General features: G+C 38.8%; 2 protein-coding genes across 6 annotated transcripts; both read right to left on the bottom strand.

The window, feature by feature from the left end:
- Nucleotides 1–2310: 2310 nt before the first annotated feature.
- kcnk17 (potassium channel, subfamily K, member 17) lies at nt 2311–16935 on the bottom strand. 3 transcript variants are annotated; one of them, XM_076877899.1, is made up of 7 exons: nt 16921–16935; nt 9614–9687; nt 9344–9454; nt 7762–7876; nt 5033–5199; nt 4767–4935; nt 2311–3148 (listed from the first exon to the last, which is right to left on the bottom strand). In XM_076877899.1, the coding sequence occupies exons 3-7, from the start codon at nt 9434–9436 to the stop codon at nt 2886–2888; spliced, it is 807 nt and encodes a 268-aa protein (XP_076734014.1). In that variant the 5' UTR covers nt 9437–9454; nt 9614–9687; nt 16921–16935; the 3' UTR covers nt 2311–2885. The 3 variants fall into 3 exon arrangements, with proteins under 3 accessions (XP_076734014.1, XP_014265274.2, XP_014265273.3); XM_014409788.3 differs by lacking the exon at nt 16921–16935 and adding an exon at nt 11791–11987; XM_014409787.3 differs by lacking the exon at nt 16921–16935 and adding an exon at nt 11791–11824 and having other exon boundaries at nt 9344–9687.
- LOC101483322 (potassium channel, subfamily K, member 16) lies at nt 13289–23670 on the bottom strand. Of its 3 annotated transcripts, XM_004540840.3 has the most exons (6): nt 23531–23670; nt 20314–20530; nt 18508–18622; nt 18260–18426; nt 17257–17425; nt 13289–17157 (listed from the first exon to the last, which is right to left on the bottom strand). In XM_004540840.3, exons 2-6 carry the CDS (start codon nt 20524–20526, stop codon nt 16949–16951), a joined length of 873 nt encoding a protein of 290 aa, XP_004540897.1. In that variant the 5' UTR covers nt 20527–20530; nt 23531–23670; the 3' UTR covers nt 13289–16948. The 3 variants fall into 3 exon arrangements, with proteins under 3 accessions (XP_004540897.1, XP_076734016.1, XP_076734015.1); XM_076877901.1 differs by lacking the exon at nt 20314–20530 and having other exon boundaries at nt 23531–23640; XM_076877900.1 differs by lacking the exon at nt 23531–23670 and having other exon boundaries at nt 17261–17425; nt 20314–20526.
- Nucleotides 23671–23984: the final 314 nt, after the last annotated feature.

Here is a 23984-nt window from a genome sequence, read left to right as displayed (position 1 = left end):
TGTGCTGTAGGAAGCAATATAAGCAAATGATTTATAAGATTTAATCACTTACACTGAAGCACATAATACAGTATTTACATAACAGTAAAATCTCAGTCATATATAAAATCTGCACAAACCCGAAGTTTGATGTCACATTTACTGTTTAACCAAAGCAGAGGGTTTGTGTCAGGGAAAAATAGGTCTCATATTTTGTTTGTTTGTCTCATATGTTGGCTACACATATAGCCAACATTCTGGCCAGTGTTAGCTGACCCTAGCTGACAGATGAATTTCAAACTACTTGTAAATCAAGTAGTTTGTGGGCATCTGATTTTGTTCTTATTCTGCTAGTAACATCACTGAGATGTGTATAATTCCTAAAAAAAAATAATCCCAAAAACACTGTTTGAAATTTTCACTACAGTGACCAGGTGACACACGAACGTGAACCACACCAAGATAACAGGAAGAAGAGTAGATCGTGTCTTCATCTGTGTAACTAGGCAACACAGAACCCCTGAGACTTTTCTCCATTTTATCTGAGCTCATGCTGGATTTTGTGTTTTTCCTTACATGAATAAATGCAATTACAACATAAACCTGACCATAAAGTGATACCATCTGATAATAACATTACATAACAACTGGTTCTCAGATGCGAACATATGTGGGCTGAATTTCAAAAGGCACCAGGACCAGCAATGGAAAGAAAGAAGTAGGACTGGGGACAAAAACTCACTCTGGAAATGAACTTAAACTAATCTCAACTGTATGATAAACACTAAAAATAAAAACTGATGATCTAACATGAAGCTGTCATAACTCTGGCTCCAAGTTTGGGGCCCAACTATTTTTGATTTTTCCTTGCAGAAAAAAAAAAACATCACTGCCTCCTCTCCCTCTGGGGGTTTTCTCACTTTCCCTCAGATATTTATCCTTTTTCCATCACCTCCATCCTTCACCTTTAATGCCAACACTTTTCCACGCATTCAGTTTTCCTCTCCACCATCTGTCTTTATCATTGTCTCCTCCTCAGTGCTGACTTTGTATGTGAACATTAGGATACTGACCGATACTGTATGCTGTGCTATGGCAGCATAGAAAGCATGAAAGGAAGTGAGGAAACCAATGTGTTTTGGTTTGTTTGCCTTTAATTTGACAGTAATTTCCCTCCGCACTTTGTATTTGTTGCTTTGCTTCTGTTTTTAACAGCCAGTTTGTACACTATTGGTACAGCGGCGCCACCTAGTGGACATAGACATAGATGTGACTTGCACCCATACTCATGTTTCGTCTTTCTAATCACTTTTATTTCCATTTAAAATGAAGTGAAGACAAGATGTGAAGGAGAATTTATGAAGAAGTTCAGAGAATCTGACAGTACTTTCAGAAATTTCCTAAATTATACTGACATATGTCCGCTGTGGTGAAGCTACAATACCCTGAAGATAGACTAAAAAACCTTACCGTGCTGTTTCATGCAGGTCCTACAAACATTTCATAATTAAGGTTGCAACTTTACAGAAAAAGGAATAATTTTTCTGAATAGCTGCTCATGTTGTCCATTCATGTTCCTAATGGAAAGGTTATCCAAAGCAACTCCTGCTTTCACAAAGGACTCCTGTTAGTGAAGTCTAAAGTTACTCATGTCTGTAACTAATGCAAACTAAATCATGGTGACCCTTAATTTTACTCTGATTAGCAATCTTAATTTACAGAATTGAATAAAGTAAATCAGTTTTATTCACCTATGGAATGGATTAATCTGTCCAGCTTTAATTATCCCTACTGATATTTCAGGGTAAATTAAACTCAGTGAGGAAACTTCCTAAGACTGACTATCTGAACCTTGCCCAGATCCCAAGAGGTAGACTGAAATGTGACATATCTAAAACTAAATTCATGCAATGAACCATGCCCGTTGCAGGTTTTGCATTTAACAGTAAGGAAGATTATATTTTATTTAAATGCAACTTTCCCATCTCTCTCCCTCAGTAAATAAACACATTAAGGATCTAAAGAAGCTAAAGCTTTTTGTTACATTGTTCTGTTTGTATTTTTATATTGCCTTTGACCATCCAGGCAGCTGTTAAAACCGATGGTAACTCTTACTTCCTCTTAATTCCACAGTATAGAAATTGACTGCAGCTGCAAAAAACTAACAAGCAAACAAAAAGGATTTTATTGTAATTAACAGCATCGATCACTTGTCTGAATGCATTATGAGGCGGTTGTTGGAGGGACTTCTGTTCTAAGAGTAGAATAACTGTGAACCTCAGCAGTTAGAGCAGTCTGGCAGACAATAAGGAAAAGCAGAGCAGGTCCCTTTTAATAAATATTTTTAATTTGGTTTGGAAGTGTTAAAACAATACTTAAGACAAAAACTTTTTACACCTTGACAAATGAAATAAATTTTCCTTCTCTTGCTCTTCTGTAAGGCCAGTTAATTTACTTCACTGTATTTTATAACCTAGGAAATTCCACCACCTCTTAAAATATGCTGAATAATAATAATCCCCAGGCCTCTGTGGGCCACGGAGTCCCTATACCATACAAAGTAGATCATTTTAAAAGACTGTGGCTTTGACTACAGCCAAGCTGGTGCCACGGAGTCGGTAAATGACTTGTGGTCAGCTAATTAAGTATAGGAAACAGGCTGACTGTCCTGTCTACTAGACCACAGACGGACAGAAGTGCTGAGTCCTTCTCTAAACTTTAATCTAAAGGGTTTTAGATTAACAAGAGGCACTTAAACAGTGCGTGAATGCTGCTGTCACATAAACCTGACTCATCAAAAATGAGCCAATAGTTTAGTGGCAGTTACGGAGAAAATGTCTAAAACTGACAAACAATAACTCAGGCACGTATCAAATCACCACAAACAGATGTAGGTAACTCTATAACTAGGTGGACTCAGTAACTGGAGGCTGGGTGATCTCGTCTTCCTCCTCCATCTGTGTCTCTGGGTTTTTATCAGCTGTACCGTCTGCCTCATCCCCCTGTTGATTATCATTCTTTTTGAACTGCTTTTTAAAGTAGTTGTTGAGCCGCTCCAGGATTTCGATTGAGTGGTTGATAACCAGCGCCAGCCAGGCCATGCCAAAGAAGATCCACGAGGCTATGAGGAAGCTGTACCAATCTGGGTAATATTTGTCTGGATTGCTATCTGGAAAGAAGAAAGGATTTGGGGATTTTACAAGATAAAATTCAGTTTGAGTCGAGTATACAAAACAGATGTGATCAGAATGCGATCATTTCTAAAACGTGGCTTATACTTTTTCAAGGTTTTCTCACTGTGCACCACTGAACCACTTTTCCTAAATCACTTCTTAGAAGTCCTCTTCTAACTTCCTCCTAAACGATGTCCCTGGATTCCAGAGAAGAGAATCAACTTGCATAGATGCAAATTTGATAAGCAGGGTGAAAGGTGAGCAAAGCGTGCTCAAGTTTCTAAACGTAAAATGGGACCCAGAGCTTTCACCTATCAGACTCTTCTCCTGTGTATTAAGTTTGGATCCAGAAACTCTACTCAGCTTTAATATTAAACTCAGATTTTTTTTTCAATAAACCTTACAGTTAGAGCCCTAAACCATCCGTCAACTATTCTTTTATAGGCTCAGACTGATGCATGACTTAATGTGATTCACAGAGTTCTTCTTCTCTCACTTGTTTTCATTTCCAATGTGTTTATACACTACTAGGGCATGCCAGTACATTTCTGTTGTTTCTCTTCCCGTTAAAGGGAAAATTTAGAGTATTCAAGTTGGCTTTATAGTGATAGTTTTTAAAAGCATTAGCTAACTCCTTAGCAAATGATAGTTGAAGTGGTCAGTTGCAATATTTATCCTGGCCCATAATTATTATGTTGATATAGGAACAACACCAACACTGGGATGTTGATGTGTCTCATATCCCCGTGTTGATGTTGTCCCACATCATCCTAATAGTATTTGGGTTACAGTTCACTATTAATACATATACTATATGTATTATCTGTCATCCACTTTGTATTGGTAATTTCTTAGAGTGACTGATTTAGCCAATGAATGAGTTCGAGACTTCCTGTTCTGGACAGCGAATGCAGATGACATTTTTTTAGAACTGGAAAGTATAAAGATACTTTACTGGTTATCCATTCCATTTTTATCTGTGCACAAACAAAGCCAGCTCAAACAGGCTCAAACAGATTAGTCAGTAAAACACGGACTGCAAACAGGAACCCAGAAGCTCCAAGTACCAAAGATCTGGTTCCTTGCCAACAAGAATTCTGAATATACAAGTACAGAATTAATGAAATGATATCTGTGAATGTTGATAAAAATTATGGAGTAACAGTTTTGTTAAAATTATAGGCGGATGTTAGAGACCCAGTGTTGATCAGCAGTGCTGAATGATTTTAAAGTCAGGCCACTCTGACTCTAAAGTTAATATTTACCCTCTGCACACGTTTGCCTATGATTTTACCATCAATGTCAATGTGTTAAAATAGGACCGGAAGAGGCCAAGAGGTGCATACAAATTTCACACTAAATATGAGACCTTAAATTGCGAAATCAGGTATGACTTTCCATTTTTACAGGCAATTCTATCTTGCAGAAACCGAGCAAATGCTGACAAGTCTTACGTAGGACTGCTATTTAAGCTCCCTTAGTCTGCCTGGAGCTGCTGCTCAAGTGCAAGCTGTTTTAGTACTCATCTACACCACAGCACTTCTTTTTTCATGCTGTTTCTTGACTCGATTGGTGTCACGTCTGTTCTAAACAAAAAACACAATTCTGCTTTACCTGCCACAAAATCTCCAAAGCCGATGGTGCTGAGGCTGATGAAGCAGTAGTAGATGGCCTCTGCATTTGTCCAGTCCTCTTGCTGCTTGAACACAATCATGGGCATGATGAAGAAAAGAACCGCTCCGCAGATGTAACATACAAAGTGGATGAAAAAGCGGGTACATGTCTGCAGCAAGACATGGGAAAGAGAAGCAGTGTTAGTCATCCTCTACAGAATAATCGCTCCTTTTCAAAAGGTTTATCTAAAATCAGGACATCCTTACTTTTCGACTAGTCTTTTTCTCGAAGAAGTCTGAGATGTTCCTCTCTATGGCTAGGATGTACTTGCCCACTCTGTTGAGAACCACAATGTTGAGTGGTATACCGAAGAGCGCAAAGAACACGCAGAAGATCTGGCCACCTGTAGTGCTGGGACATATGTTCCCATAACCTGAAAAACTTTAAACTGTTACTGTGGTGGAAGGAGAATGGTACTATGGAGGGGTGTACTGCATTGTTTAAAGCAAACCTTTAAAGTTATAGTGTTCAAAATATCACAATTAGATGTCTGTAGATCGCAGTCATATCGCAAGTGCAGGGGGCTACTGTACCTCATAAAGGCATGTTTCTACTGCTATCTTTGTTAAAAAAAAAAAACAACAACATTTTTTGTGCACACTATATTTGAACATATTTAAATAACACTTACACAAACTAATACAGTCAAATATTTTAAATATTTTTTTGGTATTTTAGGTTTCATTGGTAGTGAGTGCACTCAGATAACAAAGTGACTCTAGACCAGATCTGCCCGGGAGTTTTCTCTAAGTTGTCGGGCCACTTTTTACCTCAGCTGTCAATGCCGGGTGAGATGCTCAACTAGTTACACGATAAGAGGCTATAAAACTTTGCAAAAGGAGTCCAAAATGAGTCAGTAAAGTTAACGTCTGCCCAATGAAAGCGATACTAAAATGGTAAATAAATGGCCTGTATTTGTATAGCGCTTTACTAGTCCCAAAGGACCCCAAAGCGCTTTACACATTCAGTCATCCACCCATTCACACACACATTCACACACTGGTGATGGCAAGCTACATTGTAGCCACAGCCGCCTTGGGGCGCACTGACAGAGGTGAGGCTGCCGGACACTGGCGCCACCGCGCCCTCTGACCACCACCAGTAGGCAACGGGTGAAGTGTCTTGCCCAAGGACACAACGACCGAGACTGTCTGAGCCGGGGTTCGAACCAGCAACCTTCCGATTACAAGACAAGCTGCCAACTCTCCACGATCGACAACTTTTCTGTTGTTAAGTACAGCTGTTAGCTGCAGTGAAGCCGTCTTTGACATAGATCTTACATTGTTGTACTCTGACACTTCATGAATAAACTCTCATACAATGTGACAATGTAATCGATCTGTTTCTCAGAGAGAAAGTGCCTATAATATTAGCAGGAATAACATTAGCTTGCAACCAGTTGTTGTTATTGTTTAGTGGGCTTCTTGTCAGCTGTCTGGAAATCGGACAGTCACATGCTAAATCTGCTGACAATAAGTAACAGCGAGAATTTCAAGAATGAGTGCGCACATGTAAGCAGGCTGTCATGTATTAGAGCCCTGGCTTTAGTTCAGGAGATCAGGCTTGAGGTGAGGAGGTAGAGGATGACATTTTACCAAGATATTGGTAGCACTGTCCCTTTCCTTCACATTTTTGCTTCTTTGGTGAAGAGGACCCCTTCACTTTTCTTTATTTTTACTACTTTCTACACTGTAGATACATACTGAAGACATCAACTATATGAAGCAAGATGGAATTATGTATTATGACAAAAGTGATAAAAACTGATAGAAAGATTATATAAAAACTCATATGGCAGGAACCAATAAGCTAAGTAAAGAGGAACCACCGTCCATTATTACTTTAAGAACTGCAGTTGCAAAAACCATAAGCGCTACGATGAAACTGGCTCACATGAGGTTAGCCCCAGGAAAGGAAGACCAAGAGCCACTTCTGAGGATAAATTCATCTGAGTCACCAGCCTCAGAAATCACAAGTTAACAGCACCTCAGATCAGAGCCCAGATAAATGCCACATAGAGTTCCAGTAGCAGACACATCTCTACATCAACTGTTCAGAGACTGTGCAAAACAGGCCTGTATGGTCAAATAGCTGCAAACAAACCACTATTAAGGAAAAGTAAAGAGCAGAAGAGATTTGTCTGGGCCAAGAAACACAAGGAACGGACATAGACCAGTGGACATCTGTGCTTTGGTCTGATGAGTCCAAATTTGAGATATTTGGTTCCACCCGCCGTGTCTTTGTGCGACACAGAAAAGGTGAAGCATGGAGGAGGAGGGGGTGATGGTGTGGGGGTGGTTTGCTGGTAACACTGTTGGGGATTTATTCAAAATAAAAGGCACACTGAACCAGCATGGCTACCACAGCATCCTGGAGCAACATGCCATCCGATATGGTTTGCGTTTAGTTGGACCATCACTCATATTTAAACAGGACAATGACCCCAAAACATCTCTGGGCTGTTTAAGGGCTATTTGACTAAGAAGGAGAGAGATGGAGTGCTGCACCAGATGGCCTGGCTTCCACAGTCACCTGACCTAAACCCAATTGAGATGGTTTGGGATGACATTAACTGCAGAGTGAAGGCAAAAGGGCCAAGAAGTTCTCAGCATCTCTGGAAACTCTTTCAAGGCTGTTGGAAAAGCATTTAAGGTGACTACCTCATGAAACTCATTGAGAGAATGCCAAGAGTGAGCAAAGCAGTAACCAAAGTAAACGGCAACCATTTTGAAGAATCTAAAATATCAAACATGTTTTGAATCTTTTCATACTTTTTTGTTTACTATATAATTCCATATGTGTTCATTCATAGTTTTTAGCCTTCAGTGAGAATCTACAATGGAGATAGTCATGAAAATAAAGGAAAAACATTTAACATTTAAATGAGAATGGGAAGAAAATATATATATGGTTGTTCCCTTCCCTCATAGCTGACCTATAGTTGTGACCACAGTGGCAGCAAACACAGCTGAGCTGGTGAATTTCCAGAAGCCGTCTGCCGTGTAGTTGCTTTTCAAACTCAGGCCCACCTTTGATGTGTCTTTAACAACCTGAAAAACAAATTAACAATAATAGAAGTAATAACTATAATAAAAATAATAATGCCCACATTTTTATCTTGGTTTTCACTAGTTCTTGACCTGACAGGAACATTTCCCATAAGATCTTATGAGTCACAATTACGTAACTGCTTTGCATACTGGTCCACCTTGTTAAAGAGGTATTGAAACACAATGACCTTGCTATCAGACAGAAAGCAGCAGAAGGTAAATCAATAAGAATATAAGTTAAAATTAAGATAAAGTAAAAAAAAAAAAGATATGAAATGCAATATATATATGTATATATGGCAAGAATGGAATAAAAACATTAGCAACTAAAAACAATCAACAAACCAACTTTACAAGCTGTCTGCATTTGCTTTGACACAATGCAAATCAAAGCAGCTTACATCAACAGGCAGAAGGTTTCAGCCATTTATTACATTGTGATTACCATTTCTACTCTTACATGCAGTATAATATTCATTTTTGAGGACAACTTTCTACCTTTAAATTAAGTTTATGAGTTTCATGGGGAATTGAGTATAGAATGTAAAGCTTCATAAATGAAGTCTGGTCAAATTCACAGGCAAAGCAAGTGCAGCTGGGAATGTCTGAAGGAGCTGCTATTTGCATGTAAGCTTGTTTTCCTTGTCACATGAAAACATGTTTATAACTCAGGCTCATTTTCACCTGTTTTGACCCATTACTTTTGCCAGTCACTTAAATAATTTACTGAAGGTATAAAAGACTGAGCACATAAACATCCTGCACATCTATTTTGAATGTACTTTTTCGAATTACCCTCTTCAAAATGTAGGTAATTCAACTTTCACCACCAGGGGGCAGCGTTTTACCAATGTGTGCTCAGTTTGATGGTACAAACGTTTTAATAGCTCTAATAATATTTTATCATACCTATACAATTTTCCTTACCCATGACAGCAATTGTAAAACATTGCAATTAACTATAGATAACAATGACTTTTATCCATACAGGAGTAAAATAAAAATCAAACAAACAAGCAAACATGAACAAAATATAATTATTACGTATAGTTACAGTGTATTGATTAGTGTAAAATTACCACAAATTACCGTCAAATTATTGTAACAAAAAACATAAAAATGTGTTGAAGTAAATTAACAAATTTATGGTAGGAAACATTTTCAAAGTTCACAAACAACATATATCAATATATACTAAGCCAGTTTAAGCATATATTTAGATCTAATCACTGAATAGTTCCAAAAAGCAAACTGTAATAAATTAGTTCCTTCTGTCAATGTATTCAATGTTCCACAATGGTGGACTGTCGCCATAAAGGAATATAAAAATGCAAAATCATTATGGTTGTGGTTAAGATGTAAATACAGTGGTAGAGAAAGCTGCAGAAAAGGTCTATCAAAACGCGCAATCATAAATTGCAGATATGTATAGAAAGTTTGTTTCATTTCCACATTTTTGTTTCTCACCTGAGCTACGGCCTCCAGGCCAGCTTGGTTGAGACATGGGTATGTGCTAAGGAGCCTTTCTTTGTTTTCACGCAAGTAGCTGACGTCCTTCATTCCGAGGTCTCCCTCCAACTTCCAGAAAACCACCCCACCGATCAGCACATATGCCACATAAACAAAGCCGAGCACAAGAATGGAGGGGATCTGCATCACACTTAACTTTTCCTTTACTCCCATCTTGGCAAATGTCTCAACCTATGCAGCCGGGGACAGACACTGCTCAGGCTTTACCTGCTTTTGGCTTCTCGTGCTGCATTGCAGGCAAATGAACCTCCACCTGTGCTACTGTTTCAATCACACCAGGCCTGCCATGCAAATCCAGAAGGACAAAATAAGAAAAGGCACATGACAAAATCTTAATCTTAGCATTTCAGACCAAGTATGTAGAATTTGCTGATTCATTCTTTTTACCTTAATATTACAGAGAATGGCACAAATGGTAAATGGCCTGCATTTGTATAGCGCTTTACTCAGTCTCTAAGGACCCCAAAGCGCTTTACACTACATTCAGTCATTCACAAATATGATAGTTCAAGGTTGTGTGCTTGTATGGCTGTATTTCAACATGTATTTAATAAAACTACGGCAATTTTACGATTGGGGGGGGGGGGGATTTCAACACCATGCTTTTATTAGAATACATCAAATTTAGCAAAGATACAATAATGGATTTATTTAAATCTACTTAAGCTCTCACAGTGCATTAAAAATACTTTAAAAATTGGACATTGAATTCTGCTTTCCCCCCTGAAAAGTGAAGACGTCATAAAACTGACAAAACTGCAGTTCCTTTAATGGCCTCTTGAAGCTGTCTTCAATCCCCATAGACTCCCATGCTAAATTCTCAGTTCACTTCAATTCAGTTTTATTTATACAGTGCCGCATCACAACAACAAACACCTCAAGGCACTTCAGATTGTAAGGTAGACCCTACAATACAGAGAAAACCCCAACAATCATTTGGCCCCCTATGAGCAAGCACATTGGCAAATGTGGGGAGGAAAATCTCCCTTTTTAACAGGAAGAAACCTCAGTCAGAACCAGACTCAGGGAGGGGCGGCCATTGGCCGCGACTGGTTGGCGTGAGAGTAGGAAGACTGGATAAAAGACATGCTGTGGAAGAGAGCCAGAGATTAATAACAAGTATAATTCAAGGCAGGCAGATCTGTTAACACATAGTGAGAAAAGTGGCTAAAGAAGAAATACTCAATGCATCATGGAAACCCCCCAGCAGCCTACGCCTATTGCAGCATAACCAAGGGAGGATTCAGGGTCAGCACCTAACTATATGCTTTAGCAAAAAGGAAAGTTTAAACTTTAAGTAACTTTAACTAAAAGTAGAGATAGTGTCTGTCTCCTGAATCCAAACTGGAAGCTGGTTCCATAGAAGAGGGGCCTGAAAACTGAAGGCTCTGCCTCCCATTCTACTTGTTATTACTCTAGGAACAACAGGTAAGCCTGCAGTACAAGAGCTAAATGCTCTAGTGGGGTGATATACTATAAGGTAATTAAGTTAAGATGGGGCCTCTATGTTTAAGACCTTTATGTGAGGAGCAGGACTTTGGATTCAGTCCTACTTATTTCTTTAATATGTGCATTGAAGGACATATCCTGGTCAAAAATGACTCAAAGGTTCCTCACAGTGATACTGGAGGCCAAGGTAATGCCATCCAGTGTAAGCATCTGGTTAGATACCATATTTCTAAGATTTTCAGGGCCAACTAGTTTAACTAATTGGTGTGTGCTCTCTGGCTTCATGGATAGATAAAGTTGGGTGTCATCTGCAAAGCAGTGAAAACGAGAGTTTGATCCCCGGCACGTGTGGTGCGGAGTGAAAAACCCGGTTAGACACATAGACACCAACAGGTTGGTGGTGTACCAGGGGTTTCTGTTTAAGACTACGCTTCCTCCTTGCCGTCAGTCAGCCATCCTGCTTCCCCGGCTGCTCGGACAGTCTGTCGGGGGTCAGCTAGCGGGGCCTACGCTACCTCCTGCCTTAACGGCTACAGGGGCCTGGCTAGCTACGAGTTTTTCAACGGTGCGAAGCCGAGTCTCCAATTCAGTGAACCTGGCCTCCAGAGCTGCAGATAGGCTACATTTATTACAAGTATCGAGGCCGATGATTAACTAAACATCTGACACAATGAGCAGAAGAACAGACAGGTGAAGAGGCCATGCCGCTAACGAGTCGGCTACGAGCTAAGGTAAGCTAGCGAAACCCTAAAGACCAGTGAGTGAATATTGTCAACATTATTTTGCGAGTGAATACACAGAGTGTGCTGCTAATTAAGCACGTGGAAATTACACCGTGAAATAAGAAGTTACCTGTATCTGTTATCTGTAAGTTTTTTAATTAAATTGCTACACAAAAATACAACTATGTGCTGAAACAGGAAGTGATACTCTACCGTAGAGAGTGACCAAGTGACAGTGCCACCGTGCGTGGAGGGGTGATCATAGCTTATTTCTACGATCGATTCGATTCAGATTCACAAGGTCCCGGTTCAATTCCATTTGAATCGGGGAAATTTTGCCCCAGACAGTCAGAAATATTATAATTCTGATCATTTATCAGGACATATCCATATTTTTATATCTATAAAAAGAAAGCTGACGCTTGCGAGACTTTATCAAAGGTGAATGCATCACATCAGATGTCTTTGTGTCAAAGTAACTGAGCATAAAACACAGAAAAACATGGAGATTTTCCTGGCCTGGCTTTTTTATAGCAGATAACCACCTTAAAATTTTCTGCAGTAACATTACCTGATGCTGCTGAAGTGAAGCAGAGCAAAGTTACAGAGGTTTAATTAGAGACACAACTAATCATTTTGCAATTTCATGTAATTTTAAAAAGTTTGCATTTCTTCAGTATTAAACAGCAGAAATTAGACTTTTTTTTTGTCGGAAGTGAGTTAAAAAAAAAGCGTCCGACAGCGCTGTACATAGACTGGTGGGTAATAAGCAAGCGAATAATGCAGAAAACAGAGATTTGACATGGGAAACTGTTCTTGAAGTACACTGAGAGGGAGAGAGAGAGCTGTGCATGAAGTGTGATTTTTATTTATTTATTTATTTTTATCGTGGTGGAAGCAAAACATCAAAAGTAAGAGGGAATTCACGACGATGTTTACAGTGGGATGCAAAAGTTTGGGCAACCTTGTTAATAGTCATTATTTTTCCTGTATAAATAGTTGGTTGTTACAATAAAAAATGTCAGTTAAATATGTCATATAGGAGACACACACAGTGATATTTGAGAAGTGAAATGAAGTTGATTGGATTTACAGAAAGTGTGCAATAATTGTTTAAACAAAATCAGGCAGGTGCATAAATTTGGAAAATAATGACTATTAACAAGGTTGCCCAAACTTATGCATCCCACTGTATGTGAAGCGAAATGTGAAGAGTAGTTTGGATCTTCTTTTGCTGCTGGTTCAATAAATTTTGGCTGGAGAGAGACAAAACCTACAGCTTCAGAATCTAGCGCAAAAAAAGCCAACCTTCTCAAAAAAAGACGTAAACACAAACATATATATATATATATATATATATATATATATATATATATATATATATATATATATATATATATATATATATATATATATATATATATATATATTTATATATTTATTTATTTTTTTATTTATTTTTTTCAGTGTTGAATGGATTTATTTTTTTTTCTTTTTTCTAATAACCATGTTTTCAACCTGGTACAAAAACCTGTTTGGACATCTATACATATACAAATATATGGGGGTAGTTTATTCTATTATTAGTTTTTTAAATTACAGACTGTTGAATTACAGGTGGCTGAGGGCTCCAGCTGTGTGCTAGTGTTTACGTCAGCTATCTGAAACCAACCTTGTTTTCATTTTACTTCCTTTTGAAGCTTTTTTTTTTTTTTTTTTTTTTTTTTTAATTGAAAGTTTTGTAATTATGACAGTCATCTACATGAAGAAAACAAAAACAGCAAAAACAAACAAACAAACAAAAAAACAAACAACAAAAAAACCCAGAAAAACAACCAAACAAACAAACATAATACGCACTGACAATAACATAATGGCACAGTGAAACTCTCAGATCTGCCCGGTCTGGGGGAGCTCCCCTCCACCTCTTTACAGGTCCCATGTCGTCAGGTTTTTGCTACTGTCCACGCAGCACTTTACAGTCCATCCCTGATGATATTCGGAAGGGTATTTCCAGTCTCTTTTATGAGCTACCTTATAAAAAAACGTGACCACGTCCTTAGCAGACCTTCCTTCTTTCAGTAGTTGCGTGAAAATACTTAGTTAAGCTCTTGTTATATAACCCACCACCCCTCATCCCACATTACCACCTTCAACAAATCTCTCCCACTTCCTCCAGTTTTTATGAAATTGGTCCATTTTGAGGTTAAAAAAAAAGTAAGTTTTTCCATTCTATATATTTCCTCCATTATTCCTATCCAATCTTTCTTTGTTGGGGGCTCTTTCTCCAGCCACCTTCTGGTAAGCGCTTTTTTGCCCGCTCCCAACAGGATGTTTATCAAATATTTGTCCTTTAAGGAGGCTGCTGATGGGATATCGCCCAAATACACAGTACAGAAATCCAAGTTTAATTTGAGACCAGTCACCAAGTAAATTGATTCAACCACTTCACTCCAGTATGGTTGGATTATTGGGCATTTCCAAAATATATGAAAATGATCTGCCATGTTTTCCCCACAGTTTCTCCAGCATTGTCCATCTGTCAGTTGACCTTTTTGTTTGTATTTTATTTTGGGTGTTATAAAAAACCTAATAAAATTTTTCCACGTGAATTCCCTCCAGTAACCCAAACTAGTAGTTTCCATCTGTGTCCTGCATATATTTAACAAACTGTCCTCTGATATGTTGATTTTAGCCTCCGTCTCCCATTTAATTTTGATATAATTGGTTGATTGATCCTTAAGTGATTGTAAGTTCTGATAAAGTTTAGCAATCAATTTATTTTTAATCTGACCTTTATAAGCTTCTTTTATAACGGGGACTAGGCCTTCACTATGTTCTTCTGTAGTTTTTATATTACTATTGAAATAGGACCTGACTTGGAGATATCTGAAAAAATCTTGGTTTTCCAAACCGTAGGTGTCTCTTAATTTTTCAAAACTTTGTAATCCTTCTTTTCATAACAATGAGCAAAATGGTCCTATCCCCCTTGTTAACCAAGTTGTATAACGTCTATCTATTTGTGCAGGGATAAATTCCTTATCATGTGTGACCCATCTGAGTTGTTTGAGACCAGCTCCTGATTTAAGACTTTCACATTCATCAAACCATATCTTTAAAGGAGTTTTAGTCCATTCGTTTAAATTATTTTTCTGTTCCAAATATAAATTTTTATCTCCTAGTATTGTCTGTAGTGGTAATTTTAATTTTGTCACATCTAAATATTTTCATTTTGCTTCGTACGACGGATCACACCAATAAATTAAATATCTTAATTGTGCTGCTTTAAAATAACTTTCTAAGTTTGGGAGGGAAAGTCCACCTCTTTCCTTAGGTAGTTGCAATGTTATATACCTAACTCTGGGTTTACGGCCCTTCCATATAAATCCGAAATCATTCTGTTCCATAACGCAAATTGTTTGGCTGGTATGTGTACTGGTATAGATTGAAAAAGGAAAAGCAGTAGCGGAAGTATATTCATTTTGATCAGGTCAATCCTATTATACAGATCAAGTGGCAGTAGGCTCCACCTTTGAATGTTTTCTTTCAATTCCCTTGTAATTGGTGAGTAGTTTAATTCACAGATTTCTGTCAGTGTTTTGGGAATCTTAATACCTAAATATTTAATTATTTTATTTGTATGAATTTAGACAGATTTTTGATCTTTGTTGTGGGTACATAATTGTATGTGATCACCTGTGTTTATTTGAATGTTTATTTTATATCCGGAAAGTTCTCCAAACATTTCCATCTTTGACCATAACTTAGGTAAGCTTCTTTCTGGGTCTGTGAGGGTCAGCAAAACATCATCTGCAAATAAACCCATTTTATATTCCGTATTCCGTATCCATATCCCTTTAATTTGTTCATCCTCCCTAATAGCTTGCGCCAGCGGTTCAATAAATAAAGCAAACAAGGCTGGGCTAAGCGGACATGCCTGCCGACATCCTCTCTGCAAGTCCACTACTCCAGTTAAGCTCCCATTTATTTTTATTCTTGCTGAAGGTAAATAATATAAATTTTTAATCAGTTGAATAAAAGGGTCTCTGAAACCAAACCGCTCCATAACCAAAAATAAGTAAGTGTTGAATGGATTTAAAACAAACTAAAAAGTGGGACAGGTAAAAGCCATCCTTTTTTTTTTTTTTTTACAGCTCACTTCACCATTTTGATTAATGTGTTTGTCTAAGATAGCCCTCTGCATTCAATTCACCTGAATTTTCCATCACTACACAAATGCAGACATGCTCTCAGAGAAACGCACACACACAAGAGTTAATAAAAAACACAAACGTGTAGCAGAAAACATGATTTCCGCCTGAGTAAACACATTCTCTACTAGATCATCTAAGAATATGTTGAAATAATGTTTACAAAACAAGAAAGGCTCTAATGCTGAGAGTCAGCTCATTATGGCGGTGCCTTTAATTGTTTTATGACTAACACTGAAAAAGTTGATCTTCTTAACTTGTGTTTCTGAAGAATGGCTACTTTTTATTTTGCAAGTCACATACTTACATTTGTTTTGTTTTTTTTAATGGCAGTCAGTTCTTGGAGAACCATTACCAACCAATCACACTGGTGGTACTCCTGAAGATTTCAGAGCTGAAGCTAAGTAGAGCGCTAATAGGAGGGATGTTAACCTATACTGATACCAACACATGGAATAACATGGGCAAAAATGTGAGCTGACCCAGTAGGGACTTGGGAGCTACCATGAGTGCAGTATGAAATATCATGGCATTGTTACCACATTCACACTGCCTCTAGTGTTTTACAGCATGAATGTTCCCTTCAGGTTGGACCCATCAGTGCAGAGTTCTGGAAGAACATCCCAATTATTGTGAGGGAGGAAATGTGACAAAAACATGAACTGTGTGCAAGAACACCTGCACAATCTTAAGATGCCAACTGACTCACTTGTCAGATTTTCCATTAAGTTTTGATTTTGACAAACTGGAGGAGATCACAAAATAAAGGGGGGGAAAGGGAAATGAGAAGACTTCTGCAATGAGATCTAAAATCTGTCCAGAGGTGCATGAGAAAATAGTGCTGAATGGGAGATTGGCCACATTTAAATGAAGTCAGGCTTTTGATTTTTTCCCCCTTCTGTCAACCTGTTCTCATAACTTTCTGAGCACACTTTGTATATAATATGTAAAACATTTTGCTCTCAGTGAGAATAATTAGAATGAATTAGAACAGTGTTATTTGTGTGAACTGTTTGCATTTTATGACAGTTCAACGCAAATATTTAAAGCACCGATTGTGTGGCCTGAATGAGGTAGAAGTCATCCTGCTTTGTCTATTTTAGCACAGTCTCGCTAAATATATTTTACGCACTGTATATGGTGCTATCTGCAGTCCATTTTCAGATCTTTGATGTGGCTTCTATTTCACTGGATGGCATGTTCTCTGCCTCCCTTTGTTTCCTGAGGCTCGGGTAAGTCTGGTCCAGCACATGCTCCATTATACTAGCTGCCATGTTGAAGATGAGAGCGAGCCAAGCGAGGCCAAAGATGATCCAAATGCCTGCAACACTGCGGTACAGATAGATGTAGGTCTTTCCAGGGTTGGTACCTGCAAAGACATTACGTCCAAATGCCTTTTACAGTCCACTGGATAGAATCAGAAAGGTTAGGTTGACTTCTGTGCTGTTTGTTTGCTCTCTCTACTCACCCACCACATAATCTCCAAAGCCAATGGTGCTCAGGGTAATGAAGGCGAAGTAGAAGCCCTCGCCATATGTCCAGCCTTCCACGTAACTGAACAGCAGAGGGGGGATGACCAGAAACAGGAAAGTGCCAGCGATAAAGAACAAACTCGCTGCAACAGCCTCAAATGCTTGCTGCAAAGGACAAAAGGTTTGATATTATACACAGAGATAAAGGCTATCAGCATGCTGTGGCCTACACATCCAATCAATGCAACAAATGTTGATGTCTTTTTGGCAGCACTTTAGTATTTGATAAACAAATGAACAGAGTAGTTAGAGTATTTCTGTAATCTTTTGTTTAAGCCAGTATTTGCTTTCAGTATCTGAAGCAGGTCCAGAAATGTGATGCTTGGCTTGTAATATCTGCCAATTCACATGGGAGCTGTGTAAGATTAGGTTTTGTCAAAGCTGTTAAAAAAGGTATAGTTTCAGAAGCTAAAAGAAACATTTTGGTGTTAGAGGTTTTAGCCAGGAGTTTGTTTGTTTTTTTTAAAGCTTTTCCACTTCGGTGTTCCAAAAGGCGCAAAATCTATAAAAAGATGTGATTGTTTACCAAACTTTAACCCTGTCCCTAGATTGGCCAGCAGTTACCTGGTGAAGGTTAGGAAAATAAGTGGTATGTGAAAGTGTGAGGGCACTTATCACCTGTATTGCTTGTTTACATGGGCTCCCAGCTAGTTTACCAAAGAAACAAAAATGCTGGAAAGTTGGTGAAGTTTCTTTCTATACATGTCATTTTTATGTCGTGGTGACCACTGATGGTGCTGATAAGGTTCTTCACATCAGAATCTCATCAACACTGGACATTTTAACACCTCATTTTTATTCTTTGGCTTTTTCACTAGACTGTACTAGATAATAGGCCAACCTATGTTAGCTTTAAATGTGCTTATAAACAATTTTGATTTGATGTGATCCCTAAAAAAATTTAACTCCATGCTGTAGCTAATGGACATGAAGCGGTACCTTGTGAGGAACAACTGAGACCAGTCCCTTCTCCAGCCTCCCCAGGTGGATAGTGAAACACTTCCCCAGCTGTTTGAAGAAGGCCAGGTTCAGGGGAATCCCACAGAAAGCATAAAACACACAAAACACCTGGCCAGACACAGTGCTTGGGGAGAGGTTTCCATAGCCTGTGAACCAGATAAGGAGCCGTTATTAAGCGGGGCAGGCATTTCCCACAAATGGGAAAACTGAAATGTGAAAGTGCTCACCGATAGTTGTGATGACTGTGCTTGCAAAGAAGAAGGAGCTGCTGAAGTCCCAGTTACTGGGGTTTGTGGAGTTTCCTGAAGGATTTACTCCATTTTTCTTGGCATATAAAATGACCTGTGTACACACACACACACACACACACACACACACACACACACACACACACACACACACACACACACACACACACACACACACACACGCAAGCACAGAGATAGTAAAATCAGGATTAAATGTGCCTGAACATTTAATGACTCATGACACTAAAGGGAGCCAGTAATCTCACTGGCAAATATTTTAGATTAGAACACACTAAATGACTCATTAGGTCAGGTTACAGTCAGCTATTATTACCATGTATTTAACATAATGGTGGGGCCAGCAGCTATAATCCTGTATTCACTGTGTCCTGTATCTGACAACAGCAGAATCTATTTTTACATAATTTAACTGATTAATGTCCGTTGAGATGCATTTAAGGCTGCATCTTCTAAAAGAGTTATTGTCATGATGTTAAAAAAGCTTGTAGTGTAATAATTGATTCTCGTGTAACATCACTAGATATGTAGTTCATTGCATTATTAACATTTATGGTGTTGATAGACATTTATCATGGCACTAGATCTGATGCTGAACACATTTTGGTAGAGTCTGATAATGTAAAGATGCAGCACAAACTTAAAATTGGTAGAAAAACTACTCACATATATTAACTCATTCACTGCCATTGACGTCTATAGCCGTCAATTGCAGTGAATGAGTCAATGGGTTTAACTCATTCACTGCCAATGGCTGGCAGTGAATGAGTTAATTAGCCAGGCAAGGAGGCCTGAATTTTTTAAAAACTGCTGACAATCAGTGATCCATTCTCCAGGATCACTGATTGGAGAGTGGTGAGAAAGCATTTGTTATAACCAAGGTTCACTCTCCTCAAATGACCTCACCAGATCTCAATCCAATAAAACGTCTTTGGGATATAGTGGGCTGGAATCTGCATCAACTGTGTGATGCTATCATGTCAACATGCACCAAAATCTCTCGTGACTGTTTCCAGCAACTTGTTGAGTCTATATCACAAAGAAAAAGGGCAAAAGTGGGTCCAACCAGGTGTATGTAATCTAATCTAAAGTCTCCTGCATGTATGTGTACGGCTCAAGAGCTTGGTCTTATTAGCTACATTGTTACATTGTGGATGTGAGGGGTATGGGTGTAGCAAGAAACTGCGTCCATAATCATACAATTGTTCATTCACTTTCTGTTTTTGGAAGCACTACTGACCTCCCAGTACATTCTTAACCATCCAGACCCATCAGGTTGTCTGTGACAGTCTCCTAGGATAAGTAGCCAGGCAAGTAAATTACAGTTTTCTAATCAAAATGAGCACTCAAAGCTACTTACTGTCAAGCCTTCAACTCACATACACACACTTTATTCTATACTCAAGTGCCTTATCTAATGATTTATTATTGCACTGGAAGGAACTCAGGGTTAAGTATCTTGATGACTTCCTGAGCCACAGCCACATCATTTTTAAAACTATGATTTAAAACTATGGAGAAGAAGCATTCATTTTTGGCTTTTTCTCTTTGCTTTTCATTTCAGATTATTTTATGTTAAATTACATATATTTCAGTCTATTTTCTATCTAGAAGGTCTTACATTTTTGTAATGTTGCTCATTTTACATGAGTACCTTTTATCTTTTAATGTAAAGCACTTTGAATTGCCTTGCTGTTGCCTTGCCATCACTGTGTTGGTAAAGTTGGGACTATCAAACACATGCTGACAGTGTAATAAATGCCAGACCTTAACAAAGTACTCCAAGGCGTCTCCATCCAAGCAGGTGTAATTTGCTAAGAAATTCAACTTCTCCATCAGAAAATGGTTTCGATTGTAGTTTTCGGCCTCTCGCTCCAGTATTCGGAAGATGGTGGCTCCAGCCAGCAGGTAGATGAAATGGGACAGAGCCAAAAGAGCCGTCCAGCTCGCTCTGACCCGCACCACGTGAAAGCTCGCCATTGACCTCCCGCCACCAACAGAAAGGATACGATACCAATCAACAAACTTGTTGGAGGAGTTGGTTGTTTTTTTTCTTAGTTCAGAAAGAATTGAAAGACAAACCCTCGTTCAGCGTGAGATTCTTTTTGAAAACAGGCAACGAAAGCGGTTTGCTTAAGGAGAAAGCATTTCTACATCACAGCAGGATGAGGGCAGGCTAATGTTTGGTGAAGCTCTGAGTCGATAGGTTATCAGGTCTCATTCTGCTTGGTCAGAGTCCTGTAAATTTATGGGTTATCTGGGTAATGGCCAAACTTACTTCACCTCCATTAGTGACATCTGGGCACACACATACACTTCCAACTGTTTCCACTAATAAGGGAGCAACATCTTGTCAGCATAACAGAAGTTAATGTTTGACCAGCGGCAGCACAGGCCATCTGATCCCAGCCTGTACACAAGCCCAGACTCACCTACCTCTATAACTTTGGGTTTCCCCACATGCCTATTCCAAGTTTCGGCTCTGACTGTGCTCATTATGATTATTAAGGAGAAACTTAAACAGGATTTAGTTTTTCAGTCACGTAGGTTACAATAATTAAAAAAAATGTCAACACATCAAGAAAACAGCATCAACCATTAGGCATATATGGCTTACACACCCAAAGGTTACCAATTATTTAGAGGCATCTGGAAAAAATTAATCAAACAGATGTCAAATATTTGCTCTGTTTTGGTTTCTGTCATATAAAAAACGGACTGGATGTTACCCAATGTTTTGTGATTTCCTGTTTTAAAGCCAAGAGTTCAACATTTTTGTCGTCTTGAATTTTGAACTGATATTACATGGTTATGAAGGAGCACCACCCTTTTATCCTCTTTATACTTTACATAACAGTACCATCATTTACAAACTGAACATCATGTTGTATTTCATTGGAATAACACTAGTGACTAAGACCATAATCTCACTAGGAAAGTATACTGATCTTACTCCAAAAATCAAAGCAGGAAAAAATGATGCTTCAGACCATTTTTCTGAGATTTCACTCCAGCAAGTTAAAGGGACTCAGTGGTTTGTACAGTCCTCATGTTCTTATATGTATGCTTGACAACATCAGGGCATGCTCATAATTAAATAGTATTCTGGGGGATCTCCTCCAAGATCTGGACCAGGGCATCTTTGAGCTCCTGGACAGTCTGTGGAGCAACTGGGCTCCACAGTGCAGGGAGCACAGGGCCCTTTAAAGGATATTGTGTCATCAGGCTACCTCATGAAGTCTGTTTTTGATTGTCTGGCCTGCTGGAGTTTATTTTGTAGGGTTCTGGCCTGTTCTTCCTTGCACAAAGGAGCAGATACCAGTCCCGCTGATAGGTTCAGGACCTTCCATACCCCCATCCAGCTCTCCAAGACTAACCTCCCGTCTACTGGAATCTCCTCCTTGTTTTGTGGGTTGTCTCATACAGTGCACCTGTTCTTAATTTAGTTAAAACCAGACACTGAACAGATCAGTATCCCAAAGTTTTAACTGACTTGATGCTATACTAAAATTTAAAAGTTGTCCTTTTTTATGAGCAGTGTACGCAAAGTAAAACAGCTTCTAAGGAACTAGTGCATTCTGGGAAGTGCAGCAATCCTAGCACATCCCTTAAAGTGTTCGGTGGGGGGTGTAAAAGAAGAAGAAAAAATGCATGTCATTGTTGGTCAGAAGATTTTTTTTCCATGACCAACTTTAGATCAATCTTTAGATTATTGTATTCTCTGCAGATTTACACAGTTTTCACATTTTATTTTTATTAAAAAAAAAAAAAAACATGCTTCAGCTCTAATTAGGCAGTTTTTCTTCCTGGGAACACCCTCTCTATTACAATTACCAGTGAACCCAGTGATCGGAAGTGATGTTCCCGAGGGAAATAACAGGTGTAATGACGTGACCGAAAAAGGACCTTGCTCCAAAGCCACTCAGCCTCGATGCAAAGCGTGCATGTGTCAAACAAATTGATGCAAAGCCATGTAAACCTGTTGACAGGTCGTCTCTGTTTGGACAAATGGCTTTGAGGTAGCTAGGTAGGCAGACACAGCTTATTAGCTGATGCTGATGGAGATATTGATTTTTTTTTTTTTCAAACCTGACAATCTCCCTGAGATAGCAGTAAACAAGCCTCAAGTTAAAACTTATATTATCGTTGCTTACTGTGGAAATAGGTGCAGTGATTTACTAACGTGTAGAAACATGCATGTAATGACAGTGTATAAGACAAAAACTGTCTAATGAGTCGGTATTTAGTAAGAAAACCTTAATTATTGAACACAGCCTGAACTCTCTATTTTAAACTTCCTTGTCAATTTTTTATGGAGTCTTCAGAAATAGTTCTACGGGTTACTTGAAAGACATCCAATGCTCTTTTTTTGGATGGTGGTTGCTTTTTTTGTTCTCTGGCAGATGTAGATGATCCCACACTGTTTCAACAATGATGAGGTCTGGGTCACAGCAGGCTAATACATGACTGACTGTGTTTCACTCTATATTTTTACATGCATACTTTCACATTAGCATTTGAAATTTGGGATCAGTGTCATGTTGAAAGAGGAAGCTGCTACCAATCAGCTCTGGATTTTTCTTTTCAAAGGACACGACTTTCAGATAGTGTTCACCTGCTATAGGTTTTAGGCCTGGCACTACTTCTTTTGTCCTTCGCTTGTCTAGTTTCCTCAAAATCTTTAAGGACACACTGCACACCATGCAAAGACATGGCAAACTTTTACCTAACTAGGAATAACTGGAGTGAAAAAATAGCCAATGGCCACAAAAAAACTTCAGAAAGAACTTCAGAAAGACTGGACAACAATTTCTCAATTCCTCCTTGAAAGTATAATATAAAGAAATTAAGGGTGTGTCAAGAGCTTTCGCTGTTCTGTGTCTAATAATAACTATTTAGTTCAGAATCCAACAAGAAGAGTTTGTAACACAATCTGAATAGAGCTTTTTACCGACTGGACACTTCTCCATGGGTGTTTCTTTACCTTTGGCACAGTGCATGCTGGCATCATTTCCCTGAACAGCAGCTCAGATCAGCTGCAGTTCCTGTAGCGTCCACTTGGTGCTGGCTCCAAAAGTAACTCCTATGTTAATGTCAAACTTCATAGCAGAAATAGATATGTTTACAGCCTGTTAACATGTTAAGGCCTAAAGTTTACATTAATTAGAGGTGTGGCTTCCTTAGTGACAGGTGAATACAGACACAGGTGGCTTTAGGTGCAAAGGGAAGGAGGGGCTCAGGAGTCAACCCATGTAGACAGCAGCCCAGTCCTGCTGCCAGTCTTCCAGTGCTGGACAGATCTGCCTGCCTAATTTGGATGGGAGTAAAGGTTTGGAGGCATTTGGAGGGGGGAGGGGGGTGAGTGTGTGTCTGTGTACATGAGAGATTTGTGTGTGTGTGTGTGTGTGTGTGTGTGTGTGTGTAACCAGTGTTCAACT

This window comes from Maylandia zebra, linkage group LG19 (assembly GCF_041146795.1).
Source record: "Maylandia zebra isolate NMK-2024a linkage group LG19, Mzebra_GT3a, whole genome shotgun sequence".
Lineage (NCBI taxonomy): Eukaryota > Metazoa > Chordata > Actinopteri > Cichliformes > Cichlidae > Maylandia > Maylandia zebra.
The sequence above is the reverse complement of the archived record's forward strand: the minus strand, read 5'-3'. Positions and strand labels throughout refer to the sequence as shown.